Raw genomic sequence first — 15288 nt, 5'->3', positions numbered from 1 at the left:
TCCTTCTGCAGACCAAAAGGTAAAGGCAAATACCTGCCTTCGTAATGAGATCATCCAGCAGGTTTAATGTGAAGCTACTGAGGCTTAAACCTCAGGATTCCTTCCTTGTATTGGGAGGGGCCCTAGAAATGTGTTCCATGTTCGGACTCATAAGCTCCAAAGCACACAAACCCGGATGTAGCGCTGAATCCCAGGAATCAAGTTCTCAAGGGAGTGATGTGCCAGAACCATCTCTTGATAAGTCCCAGATTTCCCTAGAAGTACAACTTGCCTTTGTTTCTTTTTCATTTCTTTTTGTAATTTGCATGTCTTTAACCCGCTCTGTATGTCATTTGTGCAGATGAAATTCTGCAGCAGGACGTCAGGCCCTTGATGGCGGTGGAAATAATAGAACAGCTTCACAGACAATTTGCCATTCTTTCAGGTAAGGGGCACATTCGTTGGCATTTCCAGATTTTGATGGGGGGTCTTGGTGGGAGGGCCCAGCCTCTTGAACCTTGAGGAATATTATACCCAAGTCTCACTCACCCCTTAGACCCCGCTCGGGACTGGAGCAGGCTGAGGCCTGTCCTGTGGAAGAGGGTGGGGTCTCGTAGATATTACTTCTTTTGCTGTTGGATGCAATCTGATCTTTCCCAGACGAGTACATTTCTTTGTGGTTGTAAATAACAGAGCTGAAAAGATTTTGAGGAAAGAAAAAGAGGTAACTACCGACATCAGCTGCCACTGTGATGTTCTTTCAATGTTCCTGTTGGATGTTCTTCCAAGATTCAGCCTTAAGAAGGTCTTAGTTCTTTTTTTTTAAAATTGTACTTTAGGTTCTGGGGTACATGTGCAGATCATGCAGAATTGTTGCATAGGTATATTGTTGCAAGGTGGTTTGCTGCCTCCATCCCCCGATCACCTATATCTGGCATTTCTCCCCATGTTATCCCTCCCCACCCTCCCCACCCCCTGCTGTCCCTCCCCTAGCCCCCACAACAGACCCCAGTGTGTGATGCTCCCCTCCCTGTGTCCATGTGTTCTCATTGTTCAACACCTGCCTATGAGTGAGAACATGCAGTGTTTGGTTTTCTGTTCTTGTGTCAGTTTGCTGAGAATGATGGTTTCCAGATCCATCTATGTCCCTACAAAGGACACGATCTCATCATTTTTTATGGCTGTGTAGTATTCCATGGGTATATGTGCCACATTTTCTTTGTCCAGTCTATCATTGATGGGCATTTGGGTTGGTTCCAGGTCTTTGCTATTGTAAACAGTGCTGCAATGAACATATATGTGCATGTATCTTTATAATAGAATGATTTATAATCCTTTGGTTATATACCCAGTAATGGGATTGCTGGGTCAAATGGAATTTCTCTTTCTAGGCCCTTGAGGAATCGCCACACTGTCTTCCACAATGGTTGAACTAATTTGCACTCCCACCAACAGTGTAAAAGTGTTCCTATTTCTCCACATCCTCTCCAGCATCTGTTGTCTCCAGATTTTTTAATGATCACCGTTCTAACTGAAATCTGAAGGTCTTAGTTCTAAGGGTTCCCAAGTGTTGCTGAGGTTGCTTGTTCTTTGGGAGAATTGTCTTTTATTCTTAAGCTCATTTAAGGAGAGTTCCATCAAGCATTTGATTGGGAATAAAGAGAGGCTGTTATGAATAAAAGTTGAGCCATTTTTTGAGCCTAGACACAACCCTGAAAAGCTGTCATGACTGGAATACTGTTCTTTCTTATTTACTTAGTCAAGGGTGACACGACTTTAATTACTTAAACTAGTTAAATGAAGATAATATTTTAGGCAGAGAGTTTTAGACTCTTCCAAACTCTAAATTGTAGTTAGACCAAACTTAGAAAAATGAAGTCATGACATGAGATGTCCTTAGTATATGTCATGGAGGAATAAAGTAGTAGTGACTCCTTTCAACTTTTACATCTGTTCTGAGAAAAAACAACAGAGTCTCTTTAGTTATATCACAGAGAGAATATGTAGTTGGTGTGAATTTTGTTCTACAGGATGGAATGTAAAAAAAAAAAGTCACATCTCTTTCTTTTCTCCAAATAACATTTAATCTGCTCCAAGCTCCTCATCCCACTGATTTGAAGGAGATGTGAACTCAGTTATTACTGGGATACTTCTCCCCATCCAAGCATTTCCTGCCGCGTGGGCACATCCTACACAATTTGGGATGTTCTGGGGGGATTCTCTGGTCTTTCCTCCACATTAGTCACTACTCACATAGTCACTGAAAGATCCATAAATACAGTTAAGCATGCTCTGAATGAAGAGACCCCCCCGCAAACAGGCTTTGTGTGAGCAGCAAGCCTGTTTATTCACCTGGGTGCAGGCGGGCTGAGTCCAAAAAGACGAGTCAGCAGAGGGTGATGGGATAGGAGTTGGTTTTATAGGTTTGGATAGGCAGTGGAAAGTTACAGAAGTTACAGTTCAGGGTGGCTTTTGCAAGCTAGTGGGGTGTGGCCTGGGGAGGGGGTGTCACAAGGTCCAAGGTCCAGTGTCACAAGGTTGGCTTATCAATTGAGGCAGGAACGGATGAGGTAGGAAAAATGGCAGAATGTTGCAAGGTCGGTTCATCAGGTACTGCTGGAGCTAGCCATTCTTCTCCTTTTATGGTTTCCCTGTTACTTCAGACTTTCTGGCTCCTGGAGGCCATCTGGAGGTGTATGAGTGGGTCACAGGAGTCACCATGGTGCAGTCAGTTCAAAGAACCTTGCATACAGGGTCCACCTTTTTCTTCTTTCTGTCTGCGTTGCCACTGTTTAGATCAGAGGCTGGAACATAAAAGGTGCCCAGCACAAAAGTAGCCAAGTCCTCGTGGTCTATTCTGTGAGACCAGTGGTCTTGCTGCTCCCCAGGTGGCCAGGTAGGCACCACTGACCCTGGCGGGAGGGCCTAGCCAGCCTCCTGAAGGCGCAGTCTCACAGCTCCCACTGTGGGTCTAGGCTTGTGCAGGACGAAGGCAGAATGGGGTCTGTCCTCGGGTTCCTGGAATCTGTCGCCATGGCCCTACCACAGAAGGCCCCAAGACCACCACCATGCAGCTCAAGGTCTGCAGTGGATGATAGGGTGGGCTGGGGTCAGGGAGATTCCTGTGGCCTTAGAATAAAGCTGTAAGGCTTCAGTACATGATTCTGGCATACATAATTACACAATGGCTCATCTCAGGAATCAGTCTAGGGACTGATTAAGTAATACATTTATGATCCCGATGTATCTCCTTTGGGTGTTATTGAGGCATTTCTTTCTGTTCCTATGACTTAGAGGCAATATAGGAAAAACAGCAACTGGTACCAGACATGTCTAGATATGAATTTGGATTCTGCACTTACTAGCAGCATGAGCAACTTACTTCCCTAAGCCTGTTTCCTCATCTGTATAATGGAGTTATTGTAATTTTTTTTTTTTTTTGAGATAGAGTCTCACTCTGTCACCCAGGCTGGAGTGCAATGGCACGATCTCACTCACTGCAACCTCTGCCTCCCAGGTTCAAGTGATTATCCTGCCTCAGCCTCCTGAGTAGCTGGGATTACAGGCACCCACCATCATGCCCAGCTAATTTTTGTGTTTTTGTAGAGACAAGTTTCACCATGTTGGCCAGGCTGGTCCCAATCTCCTGACCTCAGGTGATCCACCTGCCTTGGCCTCCCAAAGTTCTGGGATTACAGGCATGAGCCACTGCTCCCAGCCAGTAATTTTGAGGATTAAATGACATAATATATGAAAAATGGTTAGTATTGCAACTGCTAAATAGGTGTTTTTTCTTTTTTTTTTTTGATGTCTTTTTATAGTTCTGTAAGAATGTTTATTTTGGGGTTTTATTACAAAAAATAGTTTTTAGTAAGATATAGTTTTTGTAAGAAACCAAAGTCATGCTCACAATAAACATGATGCCACCATTGAGTCAGGAATAGAGAGAATTGTCAGTCCTTAATGTGGAACAGAGCACTGTGCAAACACACTGGACCGAGAAGATACTTCTGCTTTTGGAAGGTACTTTGACCATAAAAGATAACCCTTTGTTTCTTTTAAGTTTGTAATCGTCGTCTTTTTCTGAGACAGGGTCTTGCTCTGTTGCCCAGGCTGGGGTGCAGTGGCACAATCTCAGCTCACTGCAGCCTTGACTTACCAGGCTCAATTGATCCTCCTATCTCAGCCTTCTGAGTAGCCGAGACTACAGGTAGGCATTGGCACACACCACCATGCCCGGCTAATTTTTAAATTTTTGGTAGAGATGGGTTTTTGCCATGTTGCCCAGGCTGGTCTGGAACTCCTGGGCTCCTTCCACTCAGCCTCCCGAAGTGCTGGGATTACAGGCATGAACCAGCCTGCCTGGCCCAAGTTTGCCTTTCCTGTGAAGGAGAAGCCTGGACTCACTGTGACAGCGCTCACAACCTTGCACGTCTGCGGGAACAGCAGCTGCCGGGGGTCTCTCTGAGTCAGAAGACTGGACTCACTGTGACAGCGCTCACAACCTTGCACGTCTGCGGGAACAGCAGCTGCCAGGGCTCTCTCTGAGTCAGGAGAGGCCTGGACTCACTGTGACAGCGCTCACAACCTTGCACGTCTGTGGGAACAGCGGCTGCCAGGGGTCTCTCTGAGTCAAGAGAGGCCTGGACTCACTGTGACAGTGCTCACAACCTTGCATGTCTGTGGGAACAGTGGCTGCCAGGGGTCTCTCTGAGTCACCACTTTGGGATCAGAGGCTTCTTTTCATCTTTAACCATCTCTTTTTTTCTGGCAGAAACAGCAAGCGTCAGCAGTGAGGCTGCTGTGGGGGCCTGTGTAGTTGTTGTTGTGAAACAGGAATCTCTGTAATTAGGTCTTTTCCCATGGCTGTGGCAGCCTAAGAGCTGCAGCCTTAGTCCTGAGTCACAGCAGTTTCCTTTTCCTGATTCAGGCCAGGAAGGTAAAGATTTTCCCTACAACATTTTCTACCGATTTCACTGAGCTCTGGAAGGAGCCAGAGGCCCTGCCAACCAGGAAGGCTGTGAAGGAGAGGATAGAGCCTTTTCCTCACTGCACCCTGGTTGCCCCGTCTGTTGAACTGGGCGTAAGTTCCCATGGCTGCTAGAAGAGCAGGGGCTCATTACGTGAAGCCTGACCCAGATCTGTGGCCAGATGGTTTGCAGTCTCTGGATGCTAAGCCTGTGAGCGGGGCCACCAGCAGCAATTGGATATTGACCAGGGCTGCTGCCTCTGGTAGCCCTTGAGACGCTGACCACCACCTGCAGAAGCCTGGCCTGCAGGACCTTGACTCAATGACAGGTGAATGAATGCACTCTTACATCATTACAGTGATTCAAGTGGGCTAGGGATGGCCGTTGGCTGCTTTTAGAGGGCAAAATGCAACCAATCCACCCAGACTCCCTTTCCATTATTACATTTATTCAGTCAGATTTTACAACAGAGGTTCTGAGTTAGCACACTTGTGGATAATTAACATGGCTACACGAATGGTTTTATGGCTGATAAAAGCTTTAGGTTCTGGGGGCCCAGAGTAAACACTATTAACAGGTAATTTCCCTTTGATCTCCCCCTGAGATGGCCACCCAGCACAAATTTACATGAGTAAACAGAGTAGAGACAAAGGGATGTGAGGTAAACAGACTTAGACTGGGAAAGCCTCTCCCTTTCGTATGCTAATGTAAATGAGGTGGCTGCCTTCAGCCTGCCTCAGTAAAACCTTCTGGACTTCCAAAAGGTTTGAGATGACAATCTTTAACTTTCGCTAGTATTTTGTCAGCCACCCTGAGTGAATATCAAGAAACTCTGACACTAGTATTCACCTGCATGTTCACAGTGAACTTGGGATAGTTCTAAAGTCCGGGCTTAGCTAAGAAATGAGAGTATAAGCACATTAGTGTGGTGGAAACACTCTAGGCTGTGGACTCAAGACAATTCTGGGTTCACATTCCGACACAACCAGTAGGTGGCTCCGAACCTCACTGTGACTGTATAGATTTTCATCTATACAAAGAGAATTTAACAGCATGGTACCGCCCTACAAGAGATCTTAGCCTATGAGAATTGTTTGTTTTTTAAAATTGCATAACGAGGTCTGAAGATAGAAACTCTTGGTATTGGATCAGTGGCTCAGTGACATTAAGGCTGACGTTTTTATGATTCTCTTGATGTTTCCTTCTTATTTGTTAAACCTTGATTCCAAGGTGCCTGCTGCAATTCCAGACAGCAGGTCAGAGTCCAAAGCAGGAAGGAGAAGGAAAACGCTGGCTTCTTCTCTTCCTTTTATAGAAACTCTTGGCTGCCTTCTGCGCATGTCCCATTCCAGAATTATGTCACACAGCCACTCCCTGGCAGCAAGAGAATCTCAGAAGGCAAGCATTTAGCTTTCTAACTGCCACTGGAGATGGTGGTCAAGGAAAAGGGGATTGGGAGCCAATTAGCCATTTATCAATGTTTGCCACAGCTCCTTTCCTTTAATTATAAGGAATTGTCCTTTTATATATATCTTAATGGTTGTTTCCCACTTGGAATCATTATGTCTGAATCTTTCTCTTTTACTTTTTCTCCCTCTTTGCTCTCTTTCTCTGTCTCTCCCTTGTGGCAGCTTGAATCCTTTTGAAAGTCACTGATGAAGAAATAAACTTCAATATTCTTAGGCTTGTGGAGTCCCCAGTCTCCCCTCATACACACCAGTGAAGCCCAGCTTTGGTGAGGTGGGCAGTGAGGCTCCCACCTGAAACAATGGAAAATGTCAAACCAAGGAACAGCTCGGAGCCCAGACTCCTAACTTACATGTGGAGCTGGTGACTTGAAACCTGGGAGGTGAGAACCAAGGAGAGTTACCTAGAGCAGGGCTGTTTCGTAGAAATATAGCGTGGCCCACATATGTACTTTAATTTATTTTTTTTGAGATGGAGTGCCATGGTGCGATCTTGGCTCACCACAACCTGCACCTCCCGAGTTCAAGTGCTTCTCCTGCCTCAGCCTTCTGAGTAGCTTGGATTACAGGCATGCGCCACCACACCTGGATGATTTTGTATTTTTAGTAGAGATGGGATTTCTCCATGTTAGTCAGACTGGTCTGAACTCCTGACCTCAGGTGATCCACCTGCCTTGGCCTCCCAAAGTGCTGGGATGACAGGTATGAGCCACTGTGCCCATCTTTAAAATTTTAGAGTAACCATATTAAAAAGGTAAAAATAAATATATATATAATTAATTTTAATAATATATTTTAAATTTACCCATATCTAAAATAGCATTTCAACATGTAATCAATATTCAAAATTATTGAGATTCTACCTTTTTTATTCTAAGCTTTTGAAATCTAGTTTGTATTTTATACTTACAGCATATTTCAATTTGGACTGGCTACATTTCAAGTGCTTAATAGACACATGTGTCTAGTGGCTATTGGATTCCATAGCACAGGTGAGAGAGAAGGTTCTCAGTCATGTTTGGCTGAACATCTCCTTTTTATAACAAATGATTTTTATTGCCCTCTGCCATCCTAACATGAAATTTATAGATATTATAACTTGTATCTGCAAGTGTGGGCTAAACAACTACAACAAACAGACTTCAAATTGTATAGAGCTCAAACCGGGACTGCTCAGGGGGTTCACACTGCCTGCTGCCCAGACAGAGCCAATTCCTCAAGACAGGGGAATTGCAATGGAGAAAGAGTAATGCATTCAGAGCTGGTTCTGTGGGAGACCAGAGGTTTATTACTACTCAAATCAGTCTCCCCAAGCATTCAGGGAGCAGAGTTTTTAAAGATAACATGGTGGGTTAGGAAAAGCCAGTGAGCCAGGAGCGCTGATTGGTCAGAGATGAAATGATGGAGAGTGGGACTTATCTTCTTCAGGTACCGCTGAGTCAGTTCCTGGGAGGGGGATGCAAGATCAGATGAGCCGGTTTATTGATCTGGGTGGTGTCTGCTGATCCAGCAAGTGCAGGGTCTGTGAAATATCTCAAACACCGATCTTGGGAGCAGTTGAGGGAGGGTCAGAATCTCGTAGCTTCCAGCTGCATGACTACTAAACCATAAGTTGTAATGGTCAGAAATGGCTAATGGTTTCTAATGGCTAATGTTAGTCCTACAAAGGCAATCTAGTCCCCAGGCAAGAAGGAGGTCTGCCTTGGGAAAGAGCTGTTACCGTCTTTCTTTAGACTATAAACTAAGTTTCTCCCAGAGTACGCCCAGGAATGAACAAGGACAGCTTGGAGGTTAGAAGCAAGATGGGGTCGGTTAAGTTAGAGCTCTTTCACTGTCTCAGTCATGATTTTGCAAAGGTGGTTTCAAAGCAAATGTAACAGCAATTAAGTTCTAACTCTGACAATTCTGCATGTATGATCCTGGTCAGCAGACAACTTTTCTGAATGTGGAGGTTCAGTTTGTGGCTCGTATTGTTATGCATGTTGCGGCATGTGTGTCCAGGGAGCAGACAGGCTAAGAGAACATGGAAGGATCATAGTGCTTCTTAGAATTCTCAGCCCAGAGATAGCATATACAGCACATTCCATTGACCTGAACTTGTCACAGTCTTTTTAACACACTTAACAGCAAGGGAAGCTGGGAAATGCAGTGTAACTGTGTGCCCAGGAAGAGAAAACCTAGGAGAACGGCCACCCCTACCTATGCACATATTTTTAAAAATTAAAAAATAGGCTGGGCACGGTGGCTCAAGCCTGTAATCCCAGCACTTTGGGAGGCTTAGGCAGGCAGATCATGAGGTCAAGAGATCGGGGACTATCCTGGCCAACATTAGTGAAACCCTGTCTTTACTAAAAATACAAAAATTAACTGGGTGTGATGGTGGGCACCTGTAATCCCAGCTTCTCAGGAGGTTCAGGCAGGAGAATCACTTGAACCTGGGCGGGGGGGCAGAGGTTGCAGTGAGCCAAGATCGTGCCACTGTACTCCAGCCTGGTGACTAAGTAAGACTCTATCTCAAATGTTTTTTTTTCCCAAATAAAAGGAACTGTAATGTAAAGGAGAAATCAAAGGAAACTAATTATAGTAAAGTAATGTATCTTCCAATAGTATGTATTTCCACATGCATTTCTAGCTACATGAGAATAATGAAAGAGGTGCTTGCCCCTCAATTTGGAGTCACCATGAATGTGATGGGTGCCAATGCTGGGGTGTGGTGGGGTGATCAGATACCTTCAGTGACTTTAATAAGACTTCACAATTTCTTTATGATTATTTGTAAAAACAGAGTTAAAGTCTAGGTTCAAAGCATTTTATCTTATTTACTTTTTTTTTGAGATGAAGTCTCACTCTGGTTCCCCAGGCTGGATTGTAATGGCGTGATCTTGGCTCACTGCAACTTCTGCATCCTGGGTTCAGGCGATTCTCCTGCCTCAGATGCGCCTGCAGCCACACCTGGCTAATTTTTGTATTTTCAGTAGAGAAGGAATTTCACCATGTTGACCAGGCTGTTCTTGAACTCCTGACTTTAGGTGATCCACCTGCCTCAGCCTCCCAAAGTGCTGGGATTACAGGCTTGAGCCACAGAACCCAGCCCAGAGCATTTAAAATGGATTTTTTAGTTATATTAAGCCTCTGGTAAGACATTTGGAAGTCCCGTGGCATTTGGGGGCAATTCTTAGTTTTGTTATGTAGAATGGGTCATTTAGTATCCCAGGCCCAGAGATTTCCAAAGTGCCTCCCAGGTAATGGTTCTGCCATTTCCCCAGTTAAAACCTTGTGGGGAGGAGACAGGGAAAATAGGTACTGGGAGGCAAAGAGCAGCAGGAAGATGCTCTGCACCCATCCCCATCACTGGTCTTTGCCATCTTCCTGTAGGATTTCCCATATTCTCAATTTACCTTCGTGTGAAGCTTCGTGCCAGCTATCACCAGGGTCCTTTCAGCAGTCACCTATGTACCCCAAGGACTTAATGTTTTCTGCACTAAAACTAGTTGTCTTTCACTTAATGAAAAAGTACAGAATCGTACTAGGAGGATTAAGTTTATTATTTAAGTTACCATTTTACTTAGTACCAAATAATTGGGGTTTTTTGTATTCCTTGAATGGGACTTTGGAATAATCGTTTTCTTTCGATTGCATTACTATGTTTCTTCAGAAGGTGGCACTAGATGCCATGTTGTGGGTTGCTCCATAGTTGTAAGTCCAGCTCTGTTTCCTTGATGCTTCTGCCTGTTAAGACTAACATTCGACAGGGGGTGGGCGTCCACAGTTAACCTTAGGGCCTCTCTGCTGTTCAGTATTGGTAGTAGCCAAGATAGAAGAAAACTTCAGTTTTTTTCATTTAGGTGGGGATAGCTTTAATATAGTCAACTATAAAAAGGTCAAATTGGCCAGGCACAGTGGCTCACGCCTGTAATCCCAGCACTTTAGGAGGCCGAGATACACAAATCACTTGAGGTCAGGAGTTCAAGACCAGCCTGGCCAACATGGTGAAACCCTGTCTCTACTAAAAATACAAAAATTAGCCTGGCGTGGTGGCATGTGCCTGTAATACCAGCTACTCAGGAGGCTGAGGTAGGAGAATCGCTTGAACCCGGGAGGCAGAGGTTGCAGTGAGTGGAGATCGTGCCACTGTGCCCTAGCCTGGGAGACAGAGCGAGACTCCATCTCATAAAAAATAAGCCTGGGCATGATGGCTCACACCTGTAATCCCAGCACTTTGGGAGGCAAAGGTGGGCGGATCACTTAAGGTCAGGAGTTTGAGACCAGCCTGGCCAAGACAGTGAAACTCCATCTCTACTAAAAATACAAAAATTAGCCTGGCTCAGGAGGCTGAGGTAGAGAATCGCTTGAACCCAGGAGGCGGAGGTTGCGGTGAGCCGAGATCACGTCACTTTACTCCAGCCTTGGCAACAGAGCGAGACTCTGCCTCAAAATAATAATAATAAAAGGTAAAATTAAATGGCATAATTACATTCTAATTAATATTTTAGGCTGTTTCAGTTCCTTGAAATGTCTTAGCCATTCCCTCAGCAGATGTTGATTACACAATTATTACAGTGTCATAATGCATCTAAATTTAGCTTTCTTTCTTTTTTTCAACCCCTCCACCCCCTTAGCTTTCTTAAAGACACAAATTATCTGAATTCACATTTCTCTGAAACTTCCCATGGTTGTGAACCTGCAGAGAGGAAGAATATTATTAGATAAAAGCTTTTAATATCCTCATCAGTCACTGTAATGAGGTACTCAATATACCTGTCTTGATAAACATCTAATATGTGGGTATCATTTTTGGAAGTTTAGAGTAAACCTATAGGATGAATAAAGAGGTACCTCCTGGGGAGGGATGACTGACCATCAAGACATATCTCACACGGTTTCATCCCACAGCAGTTGGTCTCTGAGCACCTAAGAGCCATATTAACAACTCACAAGAGACTTGTGCAGAAAACCCACGGTGCTAACTTCTTCTTTACATGATACACTTCTGCTTGCTCAACAACACATTCCTTTTCCTGAAATAAATTTACAAGGCAAATCAAATTCTAAACAGAAGATTCCTACCAGGCTTGGAGGCAGCACAAGAGAGCTGGCTGGCTGATCTTCCAGCGGTGTCATCAGATAGACTGGCAATGTGGATTGGATTCTCAGGATGGGCTGGCCCTCTCCCCTGAGGATAGCAGACAGCATTGGCTGTACACTGCCCGCCTTTGCTTCTCCTCTTCTGTAGGTTCTTCATTGACCACACATCCTCTTTCATCACACAATCCTCACTAATCACACCCCACACTGATACGTGTTTCTTAGATATGTTAAATGCATTCAGTCATTTGTAGCTGGCCTTGTCTTGAGAGCCATTATTCTTCAAGTGGTTTCTCTTCGAGGACTTGGTAGGTGCATGCAGCTGAAGTTCCTATATCATTGGCTCAGGCAGAGTTTCCTAAGCCCTCTCAATTCTCTGTGCCTCAGTAGCTCAGTCTTCGTGGCCCCCCTACGCCAAAGCAATAACTAACATTTCACACAACTGAACTTGCATCTGTGTTCAAACAACTTAGTAGCTGTTTGAAAACAATCATACATATACATTAAATATTTTTTCTCTCAATTTTGTTCTTAACTACAACTATCTTAAATCTTGCAATCAGACTAGATATCACCACCTTTATGTCTTGTTCCACATCAATTTTCCTACTGTTTTTGTTTTTTATTTCAGCCAACACCAAACCCCCAGCTCTATAAAGATGCAGCACCATCTACAAGAATATAATGCAATTTAGTGTTGAAATTGGGAAATACTGGGGCTGGGCATGGTGGCTCATGCCTGTAATCCCAACACTTGGGGAGGTTGAGGTGGATGGGTCATCTAAGGTTGGGAGTTCAAGACCAGCCTGGCCAACATGGGAAAACCTGTGTCTACTAAAAATACAAAAATTAGCTGGGTGTGGTGGTGCATGCCTGTAGTCCCAGCTGCTTGGGAGACTGAGGCAGTAGAATTGCTTGAACCTGGGAGGCAGAGGTTGCAGTGAGCTGAGATTGGGTCACTGTACTCTAGCCTGGGCAACAGAGTGAAATTCTATCTCAAAAAAAAAAAAAGAAAAAAAAAATTGGGAATTATCTCAAGCCAGTAGTAGTACATATGATGTCTGACAGATGTCAACTATCACTGTATTTCCCTCAAAAATTTAAAATATTCACAGTGCTCCCATGAGTTTACGGTGGTTCCCGGGGTACCTGTGACACAGTTTGGGGACTTTGGGACTGGAACGTAGTCAAATGGCTACATGTCTGCCAGAGGACTGGGAAATAGAACCTACTGAATTTGGAGGCCTCTGCACTGAATTAAATGTTACTTTTTATATTTTTACTTTCACAGGGATATCTTAAATTGCTATTTATGAATTCTTGAAGAGAAGCTGATGATTGCTTCCTTGTAATAATGATTATTATAATCATGGTCACCATTTTCTTAACAGTTTTATATAATAAGCACTCTGCTAAGGTGCTTCTCATTTGTCTCATCACTTAATCCTCACATACATTTATTCCTATATAATACAGTGGTAGGAAATATATGTATGTATGTGTGTGTGTGTGTGTGTGTGTGTCTGTGTGTGTATATATATATATGAAAGAAACACATTAAGTATCTTGCCCAAAATCATATAGCAATTAAGTGGCAAAACGGATTTGAACCAGGCTGTTTGATTTTAGCGTTAACTCTCTTAACCACCATGCAGTTTTACTTTTGACATTTACTGACTGCAAAAATGAAGAGCAATATTACATGTTTGTGTTGGCATTATTTACCATTCTTCCTATGCTAAGTAATTAAATCAGTATTACCTTTTACACAGTAACTGTCTTCAAAGGATTCAAAGATTGAATTCTTACAATGCCCCAGAGCCAGCATGAATGAGAAGAGAGACTTGCTCAAAATAACTCGATTAACTTCTCCCAAATTCTGGTCTTCAATAATATAGGTAGGAAAAGAGGTGACCGATACACTTTCACCCAACTTCCCTGCAGAGGTGAGACACAACAACATTTTGCTAACATCTTGACCACCTGTTTTTGTTGCAGGAGGCCGAGGGGAGGATGGCGCCCCCATCATCACGTTCCCAGAGTTTTCAGGGTTCAAACATATCCCAGATGAAGACTTCCTGAATGTCATGACCTACCTGACCAGCATCCCCAGGTGAGCTGAGCGCAGTGTTCTCTGCCGCCTTAGGCACTAGCTATATTCCACACTTCCTGTGAGGCAGGGCTGGGTTGAGACAGACTTCCATGCACACAGTTTGCCCTGGTGTGTGTAATAACTCAGCTGGCTTCTGTCACCTGTCAGTCACGAACAAGGAATGTGGGAAGTGCCTGGAAAACAATGAAGAACAGTCTCAGTTTTGACTATGTCATGCACACAGGAGGGACAGAATAAACACTGTCAAGTGGAGGGAAAAGTGATGGAGCAACTGTGCTGCCTTTTTCACTATTGCTTTTTGTTTTTTATTTTTGAGATGAAGTCTTGCTCTGTTGCCCAGGCTGGAGTGCAGTGGCGCGGTCTTGGCTCACCGCAACCTCCGCCTCCTGGGTTCAAGCGATTTCCAGCTAAATTTTGTTTTTGTTTAGTGGAGATGGGTTTTCACCATGTTGGCCAGGCTGGTCTCAAACTCCTGACCTCAAGTGATCCGCCTGTCTCGGACTCCCAAAGTGTTAGGATTACAGGCCTGAGCCACCACGGCCAGCCTATAGGCTACTGCTTTAGCTAAAGGTTATTCTGGCTTCCTGGGTTGTGTTGTCTAGCACACATGACCCTTGTTTAAGGAGCCCCAATTGTGTCAGGAATCATTTCTCTCTCCTAAATAAGAAAATTAGGGGCAGATTTTGTCATTGTCAGATGGAGAAACTAAGGCACAGAGCAAGGACTCTGCAAGGCCAGGGGAAAAAGCTGTGCTGGTAGCTGAGCCCATGATAGAAATGCTTTCTGGCATCTGCTCCTTCCACCCCTTCTGCCTCCCCTCCTTATGCCACTTATGTCAGTACACGCCCAGGTCTTCCAACAGAACAGACTGTGGGCAGAGTCCACACTGGTCACCACATTTCACAGACAGGGCAGAGCGGGGTCCGAAGCCCGTCCTCAGGCAGTGCTGTGTCCACTCTCTAGTGGAGAAGACTTAGTTGGGAAAGGCTTTTCCTGCTTGGGTTTGCGTTGGTGATGACCCCCCACCCCTCCTTGACTATGGTGTGGTTTAGAATGTACACAGTGGCCAGGCGTCTGGTATTTTGTCCGCTTTCCATCTGCCTTATTTTAAGCTAGAGGTAAACAGCAGCTCTGTGACTGGGAGGCCACCTGGAGTCTGATACCACGTGTGGGGTTAGGAAGTTGATTAGAAAGTGCTTTAGCCAAACCCACTTGAAAAATAAGTTTTTTGTTTTTTGAGACGGAGTTTCGCTCTTCTTACCCAGACTGGAGTGCAATGGCACGATCTCGGCTCACTGCAACCTCCGCTTTCTGGGTTCAAGCAATTGTCCTGCCTCAGCCTCCCAAGTACCTGGGACTACAGGCGCGTACCACCATGCCCAGCTAATTTTTGTATTTTTAGTAGAGACTGGGTTTCACCTTGTTGACCAGGATGGTCTCGATCTCTTGACCTTGTGATCCACCTGCCTTGACCTCCCAAAGTGCTGGGATTACAGGCGTGAGCCACCGCACCTGTCGAAAAATAAGTATTTTCTTTTGCACCTTTTTCTTTCATCCATCTTATTTCTTCAGAGAGGGTTTTGGATTTATTTTTAATGCATTTCTTCAAAATTAGGACTTAAATATATTTCTCCAATTTCCCCTGTCCCCTCCCTGCCACCCCCATATGACATGC

The 15288-nt window shown here is 44.5% G+C and overlaps 1 protein-coding gene across 15 annotated transcripts in view; it reads left to right on the top strand.

Annotated features, from left to right (window-relative positions):
- Positions 1-15288, top strand: part of MCF2L2 (MCF.2 cell line derived transforming sequence-like 2) — a 264853-nt gene that overhangs the window by 39793 nt on the left and 209772 nt on the right. For all 15 annotated transcript variants that reach the window (XR_013527026.1, XR_013527027.1, XR_013527032.1 and 12 more), the window contains exons 2-3: positions 341-424; positions 13499-13613. Coding sequence is in view for 6 of the 15 variants with exons in the window: in XM_078350245.1 (XP_078206371.1) it covers positions 341-424; positions 13499-13613 (199 nt within the window). In the remaining 9 variants the exon portion in view is untranslated. The remainder of the gene's footprint in view (positions 1-340; positions 425-13498; positions 13614-15288) is intronic.

Source organism: Callithrix jacchus, chromosome 15, assembly GCF_049354715.1.
Source record: "Callithrix jacchus isolate 240 chromosome 15, calJac240_pri, whole genome shotgun sequence".
NCBI lineage: Eukaryota > Metazoa > Chordata > Mammalia > Primates > Cebidae > Callithrix > Callithrix jacchus.
The sequence above is the reverse complement of the archived record's forward strand: the minus strand, read 5'-3'. Positions and strand labels throughout refer to the sequence as shown.